We start from the raw sequence: 24,247 nt of genomic DNA, 5'->3' as shown, positions 1-24,247 counted from the left end.
TGGCCTTGATTCAGTAAAACAAATAAAATAGGCAGAGGCATTACAGAAAGGTTCAACACAAAGTAGACAAGAGACCACACCAAAGAGTATTCAGAGAGAGGGGGTGAATAATGAGGAAGGGGATAAATGTCAAAGAGCAAAGCAGGGAGAAAAATGATGATATAGAAGAGATAGAGAAAGGCACATGTACAGAAGAAGACTGAGAGAGACTGGAACAGAGGCGGATATAAAGAGCGCAGCAGGCACAGCGCTGTTGTCTGCCTACGTTAGCCCTGCTCATCTCCTCACCCTGTTTCTCTTCGACAGCATGTCATCAGTGCAGCCCTCTTCTGTTTAGACCCTGCTGTGGATGGTGCAGTGCATAGCCATGTGATGAAAGCGAGGTATATTTAATGCAACTTCCTTCACACATTCTGTAAATTCTATTATGTCAAAGCGCATCAGCATCATGCTGGCCTGAGTAATACCTCCTCTCTGATGATTATGTTGGCCGTGTAACCTGAGCACTGCAGCATTCAGCTTGGCTCACTTGGATTTGATTCAGCAGCATTTACAAGACTACATATGACAACGCAACACAGTTCTTTCTCTCAACATAACATAACCTGAGGAAGCCATTATACACCCCTGTCAGCACTTAACCTTCCCTCCGCACTTCAAAGAGACATTCAGGAGTGGGTAGCGCCAAGGTGAAGCCCCCCCTGGGAGCCCCCTGCCAGACCTAAGCCCCCGCGCTCAGCTCTGTCAGATACACCACCAAGCTCACACATCAAACTACTTCCTGTGGTTCCACTCTGTTTTGTTTGTTCTGTGGGTTCTTCGATAACGACAACGTAGTCTAACTTGAAAGAGATTGTTCTTTATATACATTACTTCAGTCACATAGTTACTGGAGACGCTGTCTGTATACGTGCAGTTCACGTAACTCACATAGACGAACCCCCTCTCCGTGCATGCTCCATCTGATAGGCTTACAGATGAGACTAGACAAATCAGTTTGCTCTTATCATTATTTTCCTTTGCTTAAAATAAAAGTATTCTGCTTTTATAAAAATAACATTTTTAAAGTTTTAAAGCTCAATTTTAACTCTTAACTAACTCAATGTATCATCATCTCTTATCTTAGTCTGTTTAATTCCAGTGTGCAACTAAAGTAATACTTAAAGAGAGATTATGACATACCATATCATAACCTTACAACTAAGCAAGTGTCCTTAAATCTGTTCAATGAATCTCTCAGTCGGCATATCTTGAGAATCTTTTGAGGGTTTGTTCTTGAACTCTAGCTGTTGCCTAAGGTGATGGATTCTCTAGTGTGTGTTGAGATTGTTTCAGCAGCATCAGTCCTCTGATCTGCTGTAGAACAGTCTGCAGAAGACTTTTGCCTGAATGTTGTATGACCTTGGTTGGATTTCACTGAGAATAGCTGCTTTCTGTGCCCATGTGCTTGTTTTGTCTTTGACCCTCACTTAGTCGCCAGTATGAAGTTCAGGTAGGTTCTGTGTTCCTCTGTCATAATAGAACTTCTGCTTTGCTTTTTGCTGTTTCTTGAACCTCTTCACCTTCTCCCCTCCTTTGTCTTCCAGCAGGTTCTCCTGGATGGGTAGGTTTGATCTCAAGCAACATCCCATCAGGGATGTGGGGGTGCTGTGAGGTACACAAGCAGGCTCTGATAGATGTCTGTTTCACTGTCCTTTGCCTTGTGCATCAGCCTCTTTACCGTCTGGACTGACTTTTCCACTAACGCATTAGATTGTGGGTAGTGAGGACTTGACGTTGTGTGCACAAAGTTCCATTCTTCGGCAAAGTGTGGGAAACTCACGTTAGAAAATTGCGATCCATCGTCTATGAAGACCTCGTTTGGAACATCATGTCTGGAGAACATGGCTTTCCTGGATGTTATCATGGCCTCTGCTGTTGTAGTGTGCAGTCTACAGACCTTTGGATACAAGGAATAGTAGTCTGTAACCACAATGCAGTCTCTCCCTTTAGAAACAAATGGGTCAGGGCCTTCTGATATGGTCTGTCTGGCACTGGGTGTGGCAGTAGTGGCTCGGCAGGATTGCCTGCTTGATATTTCAGGCATGTTGTGCAGTTTGACACCTCATTTGTCACATCTTGATTAATGCACAGGCAGTACATGACCTCACGCGCTCTTTTCTTACATGTTCCAATCCCAAAATGTCCTCCATGGATCTTCTTGAGCAGGTCTTTTTGCAGACGCTTCGGGATGATTCACTTCCTTTGTAGATGATGTCTTCCACCACCGACAGTTACGCTCTGCAGCTCCAGTGCTCTCTGATGTCAGGTGGGTAGTCTTGTTTCATGTTGGGCCATCCATCTATGATGGTTTGCTCAGTCTTCTTAGAGTTTCATATCTGTTTGTCTTGGTTTTTATGAGCTCCATCTTCAAATCTGCTACGGGCAGCGCACTTGTGATCACATCCACATAAGCGTTCATGTCATCATTCATCTTGGTGTTTGCTGGCTCCTCCAGGTCAACAGCTCTGGACATGTCGGCTGTGTACATCAGCTTACCCGGGGCGTACATCACATTCAGTGTGTAGCATTGCAGCTGGATCATCATTCTTTGGATTCTCAGTGGACAATCATTGAGTGGCTTTTGGCATAACGCAATCAGTGGCTTATGGTTGGTTTCAACACTGGTTGTCTGTCCTGACATGAACTGGTGGAATCTTTCACAGGCATATGTTATGCTGAGTAGTTCTACTTCTGCAGAAGAACAGCTCTGAGCACTCAAAACTAGTTCTTCTGTGAGCAGCTTCTTCAAGTCACTCCATGACTTCTCATTCTCATGATTCCACTGCCATTCAATTTTTTTCAGCACCATCCTTTCAGAAAGGTTGGGCATGAACTTTCCAATGTAGTTTATTATTCCATTAAACCTCTGTAAATCCTTCTTGCATTGTGGCCTTGGCATGTTTTCAATTGCTCACACTTTTCTGGGATCTGGTCTGATGCACTCACTGCTCATGATGCCTCCCATAAATGTCAGTTCTTTCACTCTGAGCTGGCATATCTCTTTATTCAGCTTCAAGTTGGCTTTTCTTATTGCTTCTAAGACATTTTTCAGTCTCTCACCATGTTCAGCTTTCATGCTTTCCTATACTAGATGTCATCCATTGATGTGTCCACACCTTCCAGGTGCTCATAGATCATGTGGATTGTCTTGTGATACACCTTAAGCACTGAAATGATGCCAAATGGCAAATGAAGGAATCTGTGTCTGACAAATGGACTGTTAAAGTTGCACATATTTGAACTTGTGTTGTCCATCTTAAGTTGCCAAAATCCTGATGATGCATCTAGCTTGCTGAAGTACTTTGTATTTGTGAACCGTGACATTATTTCTTCTCTTGTAGGAAGTTTGAAGTGTTCTCTCCTTATTGCTCTGTTCAGATTTCTTCAATCCATGCAGACTCTGGGCTGCCCATTCTTTTTGTCCACAACGATGAGGGAACTCGACCACTCGGTCAGCTCATCAATCTTTTCGATCACTTTCAGGCTTTCCATCCTGTCCAACTCTGCTTTCAGTGGGTTTTGAAGAGCAAATGGCACTTTTTGGCATGGATAAATGACTGGTGGTACACTTTTATCCACTCTGATTGTGAGCTATCCAGGGAGGCAGCTGAGACCCTGGAATAGGTCATTGTGTTCTTTCACAAATTCATCACAGTCTGTATCTCCTTCACTTTCTACAACAAGCACTCTCTTTACTAGGTTCAGTTGCTCACAGGCAGACAAACCTAGTACGGCCTGCACATTTTTTGGCACCACAATGAATGCAAGTGTGTGCTCTTTGTGTATCACTTTCACCAAGCATTTTACTTTCACAGGTATTGCTACTCCTGAGTATCCTCTTACTTCCACTTTTATTGCAGGTAGTTTGGGTCTAATTTTCTTTAACACAGTCTCTGAGATCATATTATTTTGAGCTCCAGTATCACATAGAATAGAATACACATAGAATTCCTCAGTGTCACTCTCATCTACTGTATGGACTTTGCTTTGTTGGGTTTGATTTTTACAGCATGGGCATAATAGTTATTTTTGTTGCAGTTTTTACATGTTTTGCCATATGCTGGACATCTTTTGGGAGGATGCTGCGTGCCACATTGACCACATGTCTTTCCTTGTCCGTCTCTGTTCACTGCTTTTGTTCCATTTTTCATCTCTGGGCTGGCGCTCTGTGGGTGACTGTAATCCTTCCATTTTTTACTTTGTTAGGTCCTCTTTCTCCCACGATAAAAAGGCTAACGATGTCCTCTGCTGACTCGCTGATGTATATCGGTTTAATTTGCTGGGTGGCTTATGTTGCTAGCATGATCCGACATCGGGGCTAGTCTTCTTTGCTAACTTTGAAATTCGTCTTTTCTCTTCTTCTGACACTATATTTTGTGTGTTCTGTGGGTTCTTCAGAAATGACACCGTAGTCTAACTTGAAAGAGATTATTCTTTATATATGTTACTTTAGTTAGACTCATAGTTACAGGAGACACTGTACACATGTAGTTCGCCTAACTCGCACAGATGAATCCCCTGTGCATGCTCCATGTGATAGGCACACAGATTAGACAAATCACTGTTTGCTCTTATCATTAAACACTCTAGTTCATACTGTACATGCGGAGGAGATGACGGCATGCACCCTGTTGGTCTGACTGGTCACAGAGAGGCAGAGGTCAGAGGTCTGCTGTGCACCAGCTGCGTGAAACTGAACAATTAGGCTTTGGTCAAATTGCTGTAGCATCATATTGCTGCCATTAGAAGAATAAGAAGAATAAGTCTCTCATAATAACAAGAAAATGTTCTTTTTCTTTCTATTTTATCATTTAACAGAGATTTTGGAGCATTAAATTAATAGTTAAACTTTGTATGTAGAAAGCCTTCAAATTATGGCTTTAACAACATTAACCAAAGTGTCTTAGTAAACACAGACTACAATGTCTTCACCTTATAGGCTTTGACCGGACCTTTTACTAATTTCAACAACAGCTGAATGTTTGCTTTTTATAAAATCGTCATAACTTATATTTTTGCAATGAAAGCATTTTGTTGGTTGGTTTTAATGACAAAAGTTTCTTCATGATTAATGATGAGAAAAATATATCATTATAACACAAAAGTATCCAGAGAAAAGAAAGAGAGGATGAAAATGTTCTCATTATAATGAGAAAAGGAGCAGGTTTTTGGGTGGCAGTAGCACAGAGCTGCAGTTACACACAAGTTTGCTTTTTCTTTGTGTGGGAGGGCATCTTTGACTTTTTTGTCTCTTTGCTCCCTCTGAAACTTGGTTTCTGGGTTCCCATCCAAGAAAAAGCAATTTGTGCTTGACTTTTGTCTTTCTTCCTCTTAGCACTTTGCATATCATTTAACAGCAAAATTGACTTCTGATCTTGCATTCAAAATATGACTTCCGGATCAAGATTTTGACAGCTGAAAGACTATTTGAAAATTCCTTCCTGTGAGCATGTTTAGCCTATGTGCATTTGCATTTCCATTTAATTCATGTGCCATACAGTATGTGAATAAATACATATCCAAATCAAATGATGTCCATCACACTACAAAGACTCACTGAGCCACAGGAATGTTTTTTTCTTCCAATGTTTAAAATGTATGTGTGTGCATAAGCAGCTTCTTGCCCCTTAAAATAAAACTGATAACAATTCCTCAATAATCATAAATCTTAGCAGAAGACAAAGTGTCTGTGCCTGACTGGCGGTGTTTACAGAAAAAGCCTGTATAACACAGTACTATTCATGTGTATTTATTAGCCCTAAGGGGTCCATTCATTAACTGATTCAGTCCTGATACAAAACACTCATATTTCTATCAGTGTTATCAGGCACAAGCTGTACCCCTGGCAGTAATATTGGAGGATCCTGCTGTAGTCTAACGGCCCTTCTGCTGGATCCTCCATCACTGCAGTGTTAGTCTTGCTGTTGTCTCTCACACAGCAGCTGACCACACACACACACACACACACACACAGACACACACTGCTCATCACAGTGGAAGAAAACTGTACAAGTTGGTTCAGACAGCAGGAATGGAGGTGCCATCTCATTTACCTTGATTTACATTTCATCTGTGTGCTATGTGCGTAGGTCACACACTCTGCGCTTCAGTTATACGTGGGCTGTTAGCTTTTTATTAAGGTGCCATGTTTGATGTGTGCAGTTCCATTAATGATCCAAGGCAGGGTTTTATAAATACATAATGATGTTTACCATGAGATCGGTAAGATTTTCTCATTAAAACATCATAATAAAACCAAGGTTGTTGGCTCATGAGGTTTAGATTGATATTTAATCATGCCCTTAAGATCTGTTAATGGAAACTGCTACAGAATTACAGTACATGTCAACACATAGTGGTGCACATGCTGACAGGCACAGCGACAGTGGGAGCATGTTGTCACCCCACCATGATGAGCTCCATGTGAATGGATGGAGGTTTGGTTCATCTGCAGTGCGTCGGAGTCTCACGGGCTGGCAGGGCTCCAGTCCTCTGCTCGCTTATTCATCTCTTTCTCCCACAGCCAACATCGTCTGACACTCACACACACACACACACACACACACACACACACACACACACATGCGCGCACACACACAAACACATACATTTGGCACACACTCATCCACCAGAACAGTACCACTTGATTCACACAATGTCATTAATCGAAAACAAAGCCAAATTCAGCTGCTCCATGTGATGGCCAAAAAACAAATCATGCTAATTGACATTTTAAAATCAATCTCTTCATGAAGATAAGTGCAGTGAAATGAACAATCAGAGTCCATCAGAATTACAGCTCTGCGCAAAGTCAAAGTCCACTCGGCTGATTCCCAAAGGTGTACAGAGAACAGACTAAACTCAACATCCTAAAGAAAATATTCAGTCATGAAAGTAAATTATGCATACAAATGTGCCACAGGTTCGAAAAAATGCTATGTAGATTTGCCAGTTAGGTGGTTCAGGGTGCGGAGGAAGTAAATAAATAATCCTGTTTAATAATTCATTGAAATTCATGTTGCTTTGCCTCCAGCCTTGAGAGTATTTAGAATGCAGCCTGCAAGGGCCCTGCTTCTGACTTGTGGTGGTGTGTGGTAAGATTATTGAAAATGGGAGGAAGCTCAAGTATGCGTGCACACACACACACACAGAAATACATATATATATTTATACCATGTATCATATGTTTTATAAGATACTAAAAAAGGACAGCCACCGTCAATGTCTTATCCCCTGTTTGCTCCATTTCTCCCTGGAACGACAGATACAATCTCCAGAGTGTGAAGAGAAGTTCACACAGAGCTTCAGGCTGGTGAATATACTAAAGCTGAGAAAGATGGCAAGGCAAGAACAGAGAGGACTGCAAATTGGATCTAAAAGAAGAAAATAAAAACAGAGAGCACAGAGAGTGGGGAGGAGAGGAGAGGAGAGGAGAGGAGAGGAGAGGAGAGGAGAGGAGAGGAGAGGAGAGGAGAGGAGGCTTAATGCTAGTGATCCATGTGTGACCTATTCCTGATGATGTCTTTGCTTGATAGAATAACACCAGCAAATAAAATGATCTCTTCTCTCTGTCAGTGTGTGTGCACGTGTGTGTGTGTGTGTGTGTGTAGATTCAGTGTATACTCACATCTTTACAGTTCCTTACACTATGCCTTAATTCCTTAATATAAGAATTTGTCACCATATCTTCACAGATTCTTTCTGGATGCAGTTCATTCAGTTCAAATGTTACGACAGGTGGATGTGGCTTCTGCATAATAGACCAACCCCTTCTCATTCCCAGGTTGTCAAATACCAATGCTTCATCACACCCCTTGGCATCTGATACTGACACACAAGGCATCCTTTAGCATCTGTATGAGACGCACCAGGCTTTCAATTTACACCACTGTAAATCCATCCGCGTCATTATTAGACACGTTTTTCGATGTGCAGTATCACGGCAGTTTGTGAAATTGAATCTATATAATGTATTTCAATTGAAGGTATCTTTCGTGCCTGCACCAACCGTTACAAATCACTATCAAAAAATAATTATGTTTTATGGTGTGACAATGCTGTGGTTAAGGTCTGGTTAAGGTACAAAAACCACTTGGTTAGGGAAAAATCATGGTTTGGGTTAAAATGATCACTTCAAACGTGGTTGGCAGTGAGAAGCGAACAGTGGTCACCTGCAGCAAAATCCTGCTAAGTCCGCTTTTTGCCATGAACTTTTAGACTACCCTGCACGCTGAAAAATGAAGCTAAGAGATACCCAGTGCATTAAAAAGTGACGCCGAGGGACGTGACAAAGCGTCTGTATTTGATGAGTTGGAGTGAGAACGGGCTGAATAAATATGAGAATGACTTGAGGGGGGCTGATGATTAAGAGAATATTGTGAATACAGCATCTTCAAGTATTTTCAAGGTACAGTTAATGTTTTGGCACCAGGCTCTCTTAATGCCAATTAATGAGACAAAGTTAGCAATTCTTTTGCATTTTCCCCTCTGTTGGCAGCTGAGAAATGAATGCTAAAATTAATTTTGTTGAAGAGTACACGCTGTGAATTAGAGTCGAAATGTAAGTATTGAGATATTTACTGGGATTTCACAGAGTAACTCGCTGTAGAATTATTTTAGCATATGTGCACCTGTGTGGCTCAACTTTTCAGCCTGCAGCTGTTTCTCTTAATTACCTCTCCTATTAAAATGGCATCTTACAGTTCACCCGTGTTTGTCAGGATAAATGTGAAGGAAGCAGAGTGCAAAATCTGTTAACGACTAATAAAACATGCAGGTGGTTCAACAAGTGGCTTCATCAAATGCAAGCCTCCATCCCCAAAACCAAGTGCAGAGGAGGTATTCAACCGGTGAGGCACTGAGTGCAGAGGATAGTTCTCACATTACAACAAAATGTACTACGGCAAAGTGGGTGTGAAAAAAATATCTTGTTTTATAGTTTTTATATATTTTTCAAATAATATTGCCAGAAACAATCTGATGGATATTAAAGAATGCCAACAAAAAGCGACAATTTTCACAATTTTTTGATAAATATTCGCAGTTTTATGTTTAAAAATCCAACTTAAGAAAATGAGCGATATCTTAGTGGGAAATAATACATGTAGCCACAAAAAAAAAATGAAACTGAAGTATGGATGTTCAAGCAGGAGACAGACAAGAATCATCATCTTTTAGCCCCACTGTGGACAATACACAGATCAACTATAATAATAAAATATCCATCAGTGATAAGGACTCTTTATCCTTTTTCAATTCAATTCATTCAGCCATTGTTTTAGTGTAACAAGCCTGTATTTTTACACTGCACTACTGGGATATTTCACTTAAAGGACCAGTGTGTAGAATTTAGTGGCATCTAGCAGACCAGACTTGGCCGAAATGGAATAGACCAACAAACCAAACACTGGCTCTAGAGAGGGCCTTTCGTATTTTTCGTGAGTTTCACGGCCACCGTAGGTTCTCCTACACACTAGGAAGGGGAGGGCTATTCAGTTGGTTGCAATCTGCAACCTCACAGCTAGATGCCACTAAATCTTATACACTGGTCCTTTAAAGAGGCTTGTATTATTGTAACAACACCATCAACGCATTGTTTCATCTTTACATTGACTCAACATCACAGATACCATGGAAATTAACTCTGTACATGCCAAGCATCCCAATGTCCACTACAAGTTTAATGCATTTGTAACTGTATTATTCATTCAAGTTCATTGCTTACCCTTTGTGTAGATTTCTATACAGCTGGCTCTTTTGATCTCATATACTGTATGACTGCACTGATGTTCAAGCCTTCTTCCAACTCCTCCTCACATTTCTTCCAACATGCTGCGGGGCCTGAAGGTGGAAATGGGTCTTGTATTGTTGCCAACATCCACCCTAGCTCCACAATAATGAGCTCTACAGGCCCTGAACCTGACCCAAGCATGCAAAGCTATCAGTTAAAAATAACAGGCGGGACCATCGCTGTGGTCAAAGCATTGTGTGTTGTTTCAATGGGTTAATATAATCTTGGAGAGGCATAACAGAAATGCAAATCAAGCTGTGAATCACCACATGAAATCAGGAAACCCACCAGATATCTACAGATGGTGGATGTTTATTCATGACAGGTGAGTTATGCGCAGTAGGCCTATGGCCCTGCAGGGCAGCAGTGCTTATTCAACCAGGACGTTTAACTATCGGCTTCGTAATGATAGTTTTAGAGAGCTGCTCAAAGCTTTCCATCTCCTCTGGTCAGAATGCAGAGGGCTAAGTTAGAAATGACTACAGCATGTTCAGCCAGTAACCTGTGGGCTGCAAATCAAAAGGCAACAGTCTTTAGCACAGACACAAGCTATTTTGTGAAAATACCATCACAAATGTAGGCACAGCAATGCAGACAAGCACCAAACTCTATCCTTCAGCGCTAGTGTTGAACATCTTTCACTTATCTGTGTCATCACTGGGATTAGCCTTGATGTTAGATCGGTTTACATGGCTATAAATTTGATGCTGTATTTAAATAGGTGCCTGAATGTTACAGCCATCATTCACTTTGCCACAGCCCTGTGGTGGCTGTAATCATGATGACACAGTAATATGGTTGCATCCGTTTGTCTTTTACCCAGGCTAAATTGCTGTTTATGGCAATAAGAAGGCTTCTATTCCCAGAGGCCACAGTTAGTCAGACTGCCTCTTATTGTCTTACTGCTGGGTTGTGGTGCAGAGCGCAAACACTGTCACCAACACCACCACCACCCCCTCCTCCTCTATGCCTCTCTTCTCTGTTGGTTCTCAGAGCTATTATTTTTATCTGAAAACCTATATGGGGCTACAGAGAGAAAAGAGACAAGAGAAAGAGAACAAGAAGGGAGGAGAGGCACACAGAGAGACAGAGCGGGGCGGGAGAGGAAAACTGTGATTCTTCTGAAGCTGTGATCGATGCTACCGGTGTGTGTCTGCATTGCACGTTGCCAGCAAAAAGGAAGACTCTATTGATTTGCTCCCATATTTCAATCAAAAAAGTGGGTTCTCAACCCCAGATTTTATTCTGTATGTCTGTGCATTACCAGGCTCTCGCTAAATAAAGACTAAAATGCCAAACGCCAAGCTTAAGCATATTTGAAAAAACTCAATCTTGTTATGCAGAGACAACAAAAGACACGTTTGCATGTGTGACTGGGACATCTTTGGTATGGTAATATGATATTTTATGTGGATTTCTGACTGTTGGTAGCTGATGGCTATAATCTTCTCATGAGTATTTGCAGTGCGCCTCTATCCACGTCACACATCAATATGTCAAGAAATGAGAAAGCAGTGCAAAAGGTGCGATCAGATTTAGAAATTAATTATTTTCTTACTGGCAGTTTTACTGTTTGCTTGTTCTCCGGCAAACATCAGGAATATGCAGGTCTGCAGGTGGATTATTATAACGTTGAAGAAACCCATCTGGAGGTCAAAGCTAATAGTGTAATGGCACATTTAACATTTGTGCAGATACCTACAGGGGCCTGTGCTACAATGAATTAACCTCTATAGTAAGTGTTAAAGTGTGTGTCAGTGTGTGCGTGTGCGTGGGATACAAGCTGTGTGTGACCCGTCTCTGTGTGAGTGCAGCTGTAAATAGAAATCAGGCAAGGCGTGTTGTGCTTTGTTTGGCATCTCAGTTTTGGAGGAAATGGGTTCATGAGGGAGTCAGTGATAGCATGATGAGCTCGCTCAGGTTGAGAGAGAGAGAGAAACAGACAGACAGACGTGAGGACAGAGAGGAAGCTGATAAAAACATAAAAAGATTCAATTCTTTACTGACATCGGAGCTGGCAATGAGAGGGAGCAGGAAACAGAATGGATTAAGTTGTATTACGATTCTACACTAGACTATCATCTGTTTATTCTGGTCAGCAAAGCATATTTGTAGATTTGTCAGGCTCCCACAGACAAATCTGCATCACAACAGGACAGAGCATGGTTCCGTATTGTGATTTCCAAATCAGCCATCTGAATCCTGGCCATAGTGCTCTCTTTCAAACAGCCTGTCAGTAGAAAGTACAACTGAGTTTTCTCTGCTGTTGCAACAATTGTGTTTTTTCAACAAAGCGAGCCAGTCATTGCTCTAGAGGTAACAGCTACCACAGATTTAGCAGAAATAAACCTAAAAAGCTTGTCTATAACGTAATAACACGATTAAATCAACGGTTTCCTCTGAATCGAAATTGGAAAGTTTCATGGGAGAAAATAACTCAAACAGGGACACCTAAATGGGTGAAGTATACTCTATGAAAAAATGCGAAAACAAACAAAAAAAAAGGTGATGTGTTTCAAATTAAATGAGATGAGCTGCATGAGAAGTGGGCATCCACAAGTCACTGTGCATGAGCAAATAAGTCTGCACACAGCCCGCTTTTTAGATCAAAATAGACAGCAAATTGATACAATCAAATTCGAAAAGCATCACCGCCATAGGAGATGCAATTTCTCCCCTTTTTTCCATGATGGAGTCAGGATTTGTGTTTCTATTTTCTTTTATGGTGTCATCGTTTCCCGGACTGTTTCTTTTATGTGCCTCAGAGCCTGGTGAAAAATGGCAGAGACGCTGTATATCTTTCAGCACCAAGGCTAATCTGCAGCACACACACACTGTTTACATATACAGTACGTCATTGTAGTTGCACTCATTCATTCATTTAAAACTGTAAATAGCAGCGACTGTGAACCAAGCCCCACATAAATTCTGGTATCACTTGCCATATGACTTTTTACTATTAAGACGTACAATAACAATATGAGTCCTTAAACTGGTTTGTAATGTAAGGCGTCATGCTCCATCCTAGTGCTCTTTAATATACTCAGTCTTAACAGTTGCATAGCGTGACTTGGCGTGACATCTCCTTTTCTAACAGATTGTGAGCATGAAGCTGAGTCACAATCAAGAATGCAAATAATCACGTACTGAACAGAAATCTCAAACCCTCATGTTGCTTTGATGCAGTATATTAAGACCAAAATGTGCAATTTAACGGAATGTCATATTTTTATATATTAAACAGTCTCAGGAAGTTGTTCATTAATACAGGAATTCAGAAAACCTTCCTTTCTGTTTGATTGACAAGTTTACACCTTTACCTCTCACTCACCCTTTCTCTCTCCCTCCCTCTCTCTCGCTCTCTCTCTCTCTCACAGTGTGTTGTATATCTCTCTCTCCCACTTCCCTCTCCTTTGCTTACTAATGAGCCGTGAGATTGACAGCTGGATTACTGGGCTGGTTTTTAATCCTTTAATTTCTCCATTTAAAATAATCACCCTCTGGATGAAGCACTGCCTACAAACACATACGCACACAAACACACACAATGCACAAAATATACTGTGTTTAAATATAAATAAATAAACCAGCGTTTTTGCATTTAACAAAAATGCACAAGAGAATATGGTGAGAGCAAGAGCACACAGGCGCCCTGATCAAATATAGATTCCAGGCTGAATTAATCCAAAGGACAAAGTAGAGCACAAACCCCTCTCTGGCGAGGGACCTTTTTGATATTAGAGTTTGTAGAACAAAGGCATCTTGACAGTACAGTCTTTTAATTAAGGCGATAGAATAGCAAAAGCCCCATGGCTTCAGAAATGGCTGTACAGTACAATACAGCAAGGCCCTCTGGAGATACATTTAGCAGCAGCTTAGAAGGATCTATGTGTTGAGTCGAGCCAAACGTAAATCATTTTGATTGGGCCGTGTTTTTCATCTCCTCCAGTGCTGCAGACTGAGGATATGAGTGTTGGAGAACATGTGAGGTCAAGTGGCAGCACAAGGTCAAACCGCTTGGCCATAATTCATCAATAAAGTGAGAAGCTGTATGTCACTTTGAGCCCCTGATTCAGGCATAAAGAGGAGGGGGAGAGCAGATGTACAGCTAGTGGAAGGGGGCTTCTAGATAGGTGGAGGTGGTACAAACACACAGCTATCCTTAAATATAAATATCTGTCTGATATGCTGGAGTTACTGGAAATGTCATGGTGGGCTTCACAAGTACAGGAGAGTGATTTGGAAAGCTCATGTTCAAGAATATCTTCTATGTGTGTTGTTCTACCTCCATCTCATCCTGTCCTCAGTCTCCAACTCCTCCTCCTCCTCCTCCTGTGTTCAGGAAGAGGTCTGAGGGGTCTGATGACTTGTGAATCCTCCCCCACTGCCTGAGCTAATAGAGATCCACTCCAGGGTAATTACAACATGTACAGAAGTGGTACATAAAACTCTAAACATTCAGGCCAGGCTTCATGGAGGCTGACTGGAAAGAAACAATAAAGAGGTAAAAAACCACATACTGTAGGTAGATGAACAACAGAAAATAATTGCAATCTATACAGTGCCTGAATTGCTGCTTTTTATTCCCTTATGTATTGGAAGAAGAAAGCATGACTCAAAGCCAATCAAAAAACGCAGCACTGAAAAGCCACAATTTCAGACTGATGATAAAATGGAAAATTAGTTCAAACTGAGCTTTTCCACATTATTTTCTGAGCGGCGAGGTCTGCACTGAGCTCTGACTCTTTTCTTTTCAGTTTATTTTGCAGGGTTACTGTAGTTAAACCTCTTTCTTTTTTCTATTAATTGTAATCTGTAATAAATCTATCCAATAATCCACCTAAATGACAAGTAAGTGAACTTTGTCGTGACAATACAAACAGGCAAGATAACACGCCAGTGAATAATTTGAGCTGAAGAAACAGCACTTTACACTGAAGGTCTGATTTGTATTCAGATGCATGTAAATCCTGGAGCCTAGAGGAGAGGGTAAAAACCTTTGTAATGAACTGATAGATTGCGGGTTATACTTACAGCTGAAAGGTGAAACAGAGGTCTCCAAGTGGGGAAAGTGTTCCTTTCTGCACTGCAACAAAAAGCCAATAGAGTCTTAATCAAGGCCACCGATCATTAAAGTGCACTGAGTTGCAAAGCGCTAATACACATCGATTGAGAGAGGGGATGGTCAATTAAAAAAAGGTTTTCGATAACAAATGCAAATAGTATTCACGGAATACAAGGTCATCAATGGTGCACAAGGTGTTTGTTTCGTCAAAAGGCTGCTCTCTACTACTTTCTTTGATATTGCATGTAAAGAGGGGCATCCATCAGGAAGGTTAACTGTTAACTAATTTGTTTCCAAGAAAAATAAAAGAAACTTTACTTTATACTTTATCCATGAATATTTTTTTCTAAATTTGTCCTTGTCTTAACTCCTGAAATACAATAGTAAGTCTCCAGTTCCCCGTCCAACACAGTCCTCTTTCTTATCCGTTAATCCCTTGCCAAGGACTCTCTTTTTGGCTAACACCATCAGAAGTGCCTCATTTCTTTTTTTTTTCATATAATCACTTTATGATTCCACCCTGAGCCGCCAGCTCTTGCAGATGCAATCTAAACGTCTGATAATATCGCGATTACCTCCGTTTGAAGGTCAGAATTCGGGGCACAATTAGCTCACCCCTATTTTGTCAGGAAATGTAGATCTACTGCATAATCTCACTCAGCAGAGTGCAAACAAGAGACCGTGCACAGCAGCGGGAGTCTGAGGCGTTTCTTCACTGACAGCTTCTCCACGTCTAAATGCAAGGAAGAAGTTGAGATGAATCACCGCTGTCTCTCAACAGGCTCCAGATGGGCAAGTAGTGAAACTATATGTGTCGTAATGAAATTCCATGAGAGTACAAGCCATGACCCAATGACCAACTATCAGACTAAAGCTAATACCAGTACACAGCAAGAGGAGCTCAGTGGAGATCAGTGCACTAGAACTAATAAAATTCACATGGAAGCCCTGACAAGAGGCAATAATATTTCTGCTGACAGCCGATTTCCCATCTATCAAAACCCCTTTTTTTTTTTACTTACTACCTCCACAGAGGAAATGACTACAAAACAGGATGAAAAGCATTGTGCTGTGGCATGTACTATATCTTGGGTGGCTTGCTTGATGGAATTGGTTCAGCGTGTATGTCATGTTGTAGGGAGTTTGAGGGATATAGGAGCATAGCTTGGTTTGGTAAGAAGGCAGGCGAGATAAAGAGAAATGATGTGGCTCATCTTCTGTACCTGTATTCTATCAGCTCGCCACAGACTGCAGGTCCTGGCTGCAGAGATGAAAGACTCTCTGGAGGACAAGAGAGACGTTCGTGAGTCAGAAGGAAAATGGCATGCCGCTTATCAAATGCCTGGAAACGTAATCCCCCCCACCCCCACCCCTTTTCAGTTCTTGGGTCTGGACGTACTTATGAAAGTCCTGTCACTTTGGATGGTAGGTTAGGAGTCAGAAGTTCTCTACAGCACAGCATATACTGAGTTGGCTGCTTCAAAGCAGATATGGCTCCTTGCCAGATTTTTCCTGCTGCAGTCTAATTGGGGTCATGTTACAAGTCATTTTGTATGTGTAACTTTTAGAGGTGGAATTAAACAATAGGAAATCCAATCCGAAAGCGTATAGCTGATGGAGGCATGATCCTCTTTAAATTAATCTTTTAGATTAAAGTACAGTGTGTATATTTTTTTTCCCTGCACAAGCTGCAGCAGTTATAAAGTAACTGCAAAAAGACCCAATTTCAAAATTAAAAGCCTTGGGATGAAGGAAGCAAGGAAAGGCACCCAATTGTGGATTTTTTTTCTTTCATAGAGCAAGGTCATCTCTTGTGATTCAAGGGAAAAACAGAGGGACAGAAACTGAGCATATTATCTTTGAAAGGGCAGTGTGGAGTCGAGGTGACAAAGCACCAGCTTTAAAAAAAGATACTGAACACTTGGTTAAGGAATAGACACATCTCTTTTGTTGCTGTCTGCCAGAAGACATTAAGTTATCATCATTGTTTTGTTTTGTTTTTTTATTTCATTTTCCCACAGCGTAGTGGACCTTTACTGCATTTCTGAAACTCTCCACTCAAAAACCGAAATTGATTTCTCTCCAAAGACAAGGTTTCTGCAATCCAGTAAATCCATCAGTCATTTTCTTTGTCACAAAATCTTAGCAACATAAAGCAAAGTATGCAGACAGACAGGCGTCCAAATCACACAGAGCTGTCTTTTCTCCTGTGTTAAGAACTGGCGAAGGGCAAAGGGTGAAACTCATCACTGCTGTCTTTTCAAATATGCATTGACAGTGTCTTAAAGAGACACTATCCTGACTGAAATGTATTTCAAATCTTTTCTCTTTTTTTTTTTCACGCTAAGGCCACATCCCCTTGTCCGTGTTCCTAGGTGTCTGTTCCGGCTCTTGGAGCGAGGTGATGGTTTACACAGCGATGTGCAATCACTGGAATATTTCTTTTCATGGCTTATCTGCCCACAGCGGGAATCTGCACGGACCACGACTCAAGCCCGGCTGTCTGCTTGCCTGTGTGCCACTGCCTCCTCCTCCAATCCTGACCCAGCTCTCAGACAAACATGTCCATGGGAGCATGGGATGATTTATTCAGCACAACTTAGCGGCAGGGCAGAGATTTGTGAGTTAGTTAAACAAAGGTCTTTTATGGTCAACCACAAACCCATAACAGCCTTTTTAACCTATAAAGCCAGCCAAGAATGACCGAAGGGGCACTGAACGATGCATTACAATTCAAAAATGACCTTTCAAGTCTTGACCAGAGACTTTACTTTATCTACAGTGGGAACAATACAAAAAGAAAGGTTAAAGGTCCATACTAGTGTTTTAGCGTAACGTATTGACTACAAGTCATGTATCATTTAAATCACAGCTGTCCATTTTCAAAGCCATGTTGATGTGTTCATTTCCAGTTTGTCACTGTCCAGTGAAAAACATGCATCTCCACGTTTATGTTTTCAGATAGGGTAAAGCAGAGATTCCCAACGTGGAGGTCGGGACCCCCGAGAAGTCACAATATACATCTGAGGAGGGTCATGAAATTATTATCTTTTGACAGATTTTTTTCTTGTCAAGTACTGTACAGTTTCAAGACTCTAAAAACACATTATGGCATATCATGAGACAATCTGAGATAGGAACATCACACCCTGCGATGAGAGGTCGCAACTGGGCATTTTTTGGCTATGAAGTGTCACAAATAGGTTGGGAACCAGTGGTGCAAAGGATTACATGATCCTTTATGGGTTGATTTTAAAGGTTGATTTTAAAGTTTGAATCGTATGTCCAGGTAATGACGACATTGTAATAAACACAAAAATTACAAATTTTGAAGCCTCTAAAAGTTGTTTGTCACTCCACGTTGAAATGAATCAGTGGCTTCAAACATTTAAAACAATACTATGTGCCTTGGAAAAAGGTGAGCAGCAGTAATGGAAAGGGTCAAACATACGGTATGATCCTTTAGGCACAGACATGACTGACACATAGCGTGACAACCAGGCATAAACAACCATAGCATCAAGGGAAATATTTCCAACACATTCAATTAACGCAGATTGGTGTTAATGAATTTGTCATCAAAAATACAGTGTAGGTGTAGGGGAAATCTTATTTCTTAATCTGTTATTCTGATTTCGAAATTGTAAGAATGATGTACTCTCTGTACAGGGCAAAGTATGTTTGAATGAACTGTACAAATAAATAGCACTGAACTCAAATCACTGGTCTTAAACAAACTGATGCCCCTGCGTCTGGGACAGTGGACGGAGTTGAACTGTGTGCAGTTGTGAAATCAGGACAGATGTCAAACATGACTATCTGCATGGATCTGTCTACATATAAGGACAGTCATTTCAGTTGACCTGTGTTCAGTCTCTTGATGCCACCTTGGTTGAGAGAGGCTGCACCCTATTCGGCCAAATAGCGAGACTCCATCTCTGTTTGCTGATTGCTGTTGGTTGTTCATATTAATTTGACTTGATACTCTGTAATAAATTCCTTAAATCTGAGATCAAGCTCAGTGTTATTAATGAGTCTGTAATGTCTTGTTCCTCACCACAGAGCAAAGCATTTTTGCCTCTACATAGTCACTTCTAAACTATCCGCACACCAATGCAAAACAATAAAATTTGAGTGAAAACGACTTCCCCTTCCACCTCAGCATGAAAAGAGCTGCAGTCCACACATTGTTCAGCAACTGGAAACAGAAGCCGGGTTCACACTGCACCTGCTGGGCCACAGCTCTCTGGTCCATCCCCCATCGCTCACTATCCATCTCTCCAGAGAGACAACAGCCACGGCCCACAGCGGTCCAGTAACCCCCTAGCCAGCATCCCAGACCCTCCCACATCTCATCCCTGGCCCATTCATTTTCTTGGAAAGTGACAGTTTCAGGTTATACATATTGTGGCGTTAGGATTAAAGGCATCCTCCTGTTTCGTGTCCCACTGTATAGAAAACAGAGCTTCAGTAAGGCTAGCCCCTGCACATTAATCATTGCATGAGGACTTAAGCTGCTGCAGCACATATCCCTTTGAGTGGCCAGTTGGGAGGACAGCATGGCTTTCAGATTGATTTTCACAAAGAACAAACACAGAGATGGAGAAAATGAAAGAGAGGGACAGAGACTGGAAGTAGAGGTAGTATGAGATCAAAGCTGAGCTGATGCACCACATAATCAAAATCAAATTGTTACAGTTGAGCTTTGCCGTAACCTTTTTGGAACTGAAGTGTTGGCAACTGATATGTACACCAGGACATGTGTGTGCACCAACATCCCCCCCGAGACTCACACACATATAAGCTGCTAACACACACAAACACTGAGTGGGAGAAACCAACATACGTCATCTGTCTAGTAGACACATCATACTGTGTTAATGTTGTTTGGGTCAGTAACGATGCCTCAGCCCATTTCCAAACAGGCAGAAACCTTGAGCCCAGAGCCCCTTCAGGCAAACACGCTCCCCACTGACTGGCTGCACTGTCCTTGTCAGCCTCCTAAATAACAAAATAACCTCCAGAATAATTCAATTGTTTTGCTCTGAGCCGGAAAATGCTCAAACAGCTGTTACAATGAGAATGCCATTTCCTCCTGGCAAATAGCATTTCACGTAACAATAGACAAATATTTGGCTATAAAAGCAAAGTGTCAGGGGAGAGCTAAGCTTATTGTACACTGTTGCTGAGCTGTTACCCAGAGTGTGAGTAACAGCCTAGAGTAGGTTACAGGGAAGAAATAGGAGGAAATGTACCAACCAAAATGTTTACCACATTACCAAAACCAAGTCCCTGGACACTTACAGCCCAAATCTACTGCATAGATCTTCACTTCACCATCTTGCAGTTCTAGGAGTTTAAAGCTTTAGATATAACATGGTCTATGTTATAGAAATCCATTCTGCGCGTATCAAAGGTTTTGTTTATCTGTCAATTATGCAAATTGGGACTCTAGGATGAGGCTGAGAGGCATTTTTCCATTATGGCAAAGATTCACCAGAAAATAGAAGGGACACACTGAAGAAACCACAGCATAATTTCACGTGGCAGGAGATGAACCTCACAGTAGATGCAGTACAATGCCTGCGCTGAAAAGAAATGGAGCGAATGAAAACAGAATTGAATTCCTCTGAAAAGCAGAAAGAATAAAAGGGATGGAAAATATATAACAATGAACACTGGTAATAAAATAAAAGTTTTGGGCTTCCAGCTGCAAATGTGCAGAATAGGAAACAAGCCATTTAAATGAGTCTGCTCTGCAAGCCTGCTGCTTAGTCAATCAAAAAAGAAGAAATGTATTGTAGCTTTTGTACTGCAATCACTGACATTTAGGTGTTCATCCATCAATGAAGCTCCATATCAAATGACAACCCTTGAACAGAGTGCATTACACATGCTGCTGTCACATCATGTTTAATCACTTCGCAAGATTTATTCAACCCAAGTTACATCCCACATAGACACACACTTACTCACTCAATCACACTGTGAGGTTGGGGACACATCTGGGCAGAGAAAAGAAAATATCATCAGTCAGTAAATGAGATCCAGCAGCGGCAGACTTACCTTTGAGAATGCTCTGGCCGTGCAGTACGTCTCTCGAGACAATCACTGTGTAGAAGTTCTGGGAGAAGCCTGGTCTGCATGGAGGTTTAAGGGGCTGACCTGCCTTACTCCCCTGAGGAATAAAACAAGACGGCCTGTTAAGCATTGGCAAATTGACTTGCGGCCACGGGGTCACAGGCTGATCTCGCAGCCTTTTCAGACTGATATTGAACCTCGTAGTCTTTCTGGCTACAGTGAGTGATTTGCTTCAGACTACAGTATGGCACACTTGGACCATCACAGTGGGGAAATCCACATCTGGAGCTAAAGACACCTACTCCTATCACTATCAAATATCACAGAGTCACTGAAGAAAAACTGAACAAAGAGTGAATAAATGGCCTTGATGATGGTGATCATTATCATCATTATGACTGACACTGTAATTGTGATCATCATGAAAATTCTGACACGTCATGATAATGGCAATAATGATAATAATCATTACACCAGCAATGACTATTGCAAGGAAGAGATGTTTAACTCAAACATTCAGTAAATGCTGCATGCTGATGGGATCGTTAGAGCGAGAGAGACTCAGAGAAAGTGTGTGTGTATGTGAGAGAGAGAGACACCAAAGAAACAAGCCAAATGTTTGTGTTAAATTACACACATTTGATATGTAAGCATAGTTGCAGGCACACACTACTTTATATCCAGCATTTAATTCCCCACAGAATGCACATGCAGCAATCCACCTAATACATCATATCAATGTATGGCTTTTATAAAGAAAATATATTGCACTTTTTTGCTACTTTTTTTGCAACTCAGTATTTCCCTGATTGCATATCAACAAAGCCCAACAAACTACAACTGCATATATTTGGAGAAATAGGGCTGATTGCCTAAGTTTGAAAAATAAAGTAAGGTAAGCTATTCATGATTGATGATTTGCTCCTTAAATCTTCCCCTTTGAATAGACACCAAACCTAATAACCAAGTCGCCAAGTTAGACATTAATCCCATGAATTTAGAAAAGGAGAAATGACAGTGCGTAAACGTGCGTAAACGAAGTTGATCGCAGCCAACAGAACGAGAAGCCCCTCTAAAAACCACTGTCCTCTGCAACAAGGCACTGCAGTTTATTTAGGAGAGAGGATGGAGATGCTAACGAACATAGTTGCCAGTTACTTTTTTTCACCACAGTTAGGCAAACATATTCTTGACCTTAAACGCAGCCGTAATAAGCTCGATTACACGCATCGTGTTGCCTTTAGCGCAACACTGCGGGGGAAAGTGAACCTTTCACAGCCACTCTCGAGGTCTCATGCAGCGCGCTGCAAAGCCCGAGTAAGCACTACAGCAGTGCAGCACTTCCACAGTACTGTTAGTCGAAAAAAAGACATAAAGAAATTAACTCATCTTACCGAGGATGCGCCCACAAGTAAGGTGCACGCCAGAATGACGCAGCCAACGCTCATCTTTGCAAAATCGCGTGTTAGGAAAAAGGGGGGAAGAGATGAGTCTTTTTCGCCAAATTCCCCTCAGTAATTCCCGAAGCCCTGTTTCTTCTTCTCGGGTGCTGAGTGAGAGACCGTCCCTACTTGTCTGGCGCAAAAGTGCCGCTGAGACAGAGATGCTGCGCTCCGTCCAGAGGAAGCCGGTGCCCATTGGATAACAGCGTCACTACAACCCCTCCTACCGCACGGCGGAGCAGGCATGGCAGTGTGCTCCGTCTGCTCTCCAGTTCACTTCATGTGATGCCCCGTACATATCTGGGATATATTGGTAGAAAAATGCATTTTCCGGGCTATTTAGATTCATATTTTGACTTCAGATGGAGCAAAGGCGGGTCTGGTGGTGTGAGTGACAAGCAACCATCCGAGTCCTTTCATGTGTCCATCAGCTAACTGGAGTCTATTTCACACCCCAGTTACCCCCTCTGCCCCTGATCCACGGTATAAGTACGGCAAGAGCTGCCCAGTTATTAGCTTTTTATTAAAGCTGCTGTGATAGACCACTGCGGGATAAGACATTGATTGTCAATATAAGGTTCAAATGAAATAAAGTCAAATCAATCAGAGCCCTGAGTGATGATCTAAAGGACATATGTGTGCATTTTTCAAATCATATTCAGTCAGTTCATATCTCATTTGAACAAAAAAGATGATGAGTCTTGCACTGATGTGAGATTATTCAGTTTGTTGTTATAATTGAGGGATTTTCTGGCATTATTTATTGATTACAATTCTGACACTGAAATACTGTAGTGATACATGTGCAGTGATACATCTGAAAACATTGCAATGTTGTAATATTGAAATAATAATGGGGAATGTATGAACTGTGCCTTTAACTGGTCTCACAATTAAATAATGTTGACATTTCCAAAGCCTCTGATCAGTCCCTCAATTTCCATATCTGAGAGGTCATGACAATTTAATCCCCTCAAAAGGAATAGGACAGTATTGCAGTGTCAATCAACACAGCCCAGTGTCTGCCCCTGTCACTGCCATTCACATTTTCTGCTTTATTTTCTGCACTAACTCCTTCAATATTGAGTAAAAAAGATGTCTTAAGAGTTTTTTTTTATCAGTATCTTCCCTTTAAACAGTATCTTCAAAACAAACTGCTTGAGGCTGATAATTAAGAAGTACTCCTAGTCTAGTTGACTACAGCTCAGTGGGTGTTTCTGTCCGGAGGGCGGGATTTTTAAGGTCAGAGATTTCAGAAATACACTCCACTCATCTCTCTTCGGGGCAATGTGCTTCTGCTTTTATTACACCATCGAAAAGTTGGCAGAGAAACTGCACAACAAGGATTTAAAACCTGCGCCTTGTACGATAAACAATGCCTTTAATAAATAATGTCACATTTTGGTATCAGTCACTGTCATTTCCTCATGTATGGGTCAAGGGAAAGAGTTCCTGTAAAGAAAATGTCTGAGTGTGCTGAAAGTGGCACGTCCTCAAGTGAAAAAGACTCTTGCCAGCAGTAGTGTGATGATATTTCCCTGCATTCATGAGTTAGAGGAGGCCACCCACATGCAGTTTTAACTTTAAACCTGATTAATTACAACACATAGTGACCAATTCAGACATATCAGCTCATCTCTCTTTATGCTTAAGTTCATATTGTCTCTTCGTGGTGGTTCTTAATCATACAACCCTCCCTCGTCTGCCTCCGTTGCACAAACATGATGATATTCATGACATTATTGTTTTGCTGGGAAAAAAAAAAAAAATCCTCCTGCTCAGTAAATTCTGTGTGGCTCGGAGGTACCCTGCCAGTTTCGGAACGCA

At 41.5% G+C, this 24,247-nt stretch overlaps 1 protein-coding gene across 3 annotated transcripts in view; it reads right to left on the bottom strand.

Annotated features, from left to right (window-relative positions):
* cdh4 (cadherin 4, type 1, R-cadherin (retinal)) overlaps positions 1-22,767 on the bottom strand; it is a 211,068-nt gene extending 188,301 nt beyond the window's left edge. Inside the window, exons 1-2 of one of the 3 annotated variants that reach the window (XM_042406117.1) lie at positions 22,373-22,767; positions 20,964-21,075 (exon numbers count right to left, since the gene is read on the bottom strand). In XM_042406117.1, the coding sequence (XP_042262051.1) occupies positions 20,964-21,075; positions 22,373-22,426 (166 nt within the window). In that variant the 5' untranslated portion in view covers positions 22,427-22,767. Of the gene's footprint in view, positions 1-20,963; positions 21,076-22,372 lie in introns of those variants that run through there. The other 2 variants (XM_042406118.1, XM_042406119.1) reach the window with 2 other exon arrangements.
* Positions 22,768-24,247: the final 1,480 nt, after the last annotated feature.

The sequence above is a fragment of the Thunnus maccoyii genome, chromosome 3, assembly GCF_910596095.1.
Source record: "Thunnus maccoyii chromosome 3, fThuMac1.1, whole genome shotgun sequence".
Taxonomy (NCBI): Eukaryota; Metazoa; Chordata; class Actinopteri; order Scombriformes; family Scombridae; genus Thunnus; species Thunnus maccoyii.
The sequence above is the reverse complement of the archived record's forward strand: the minus strand, read 5'-3'. Positions and strand labels throughout refer to the sequence as shown.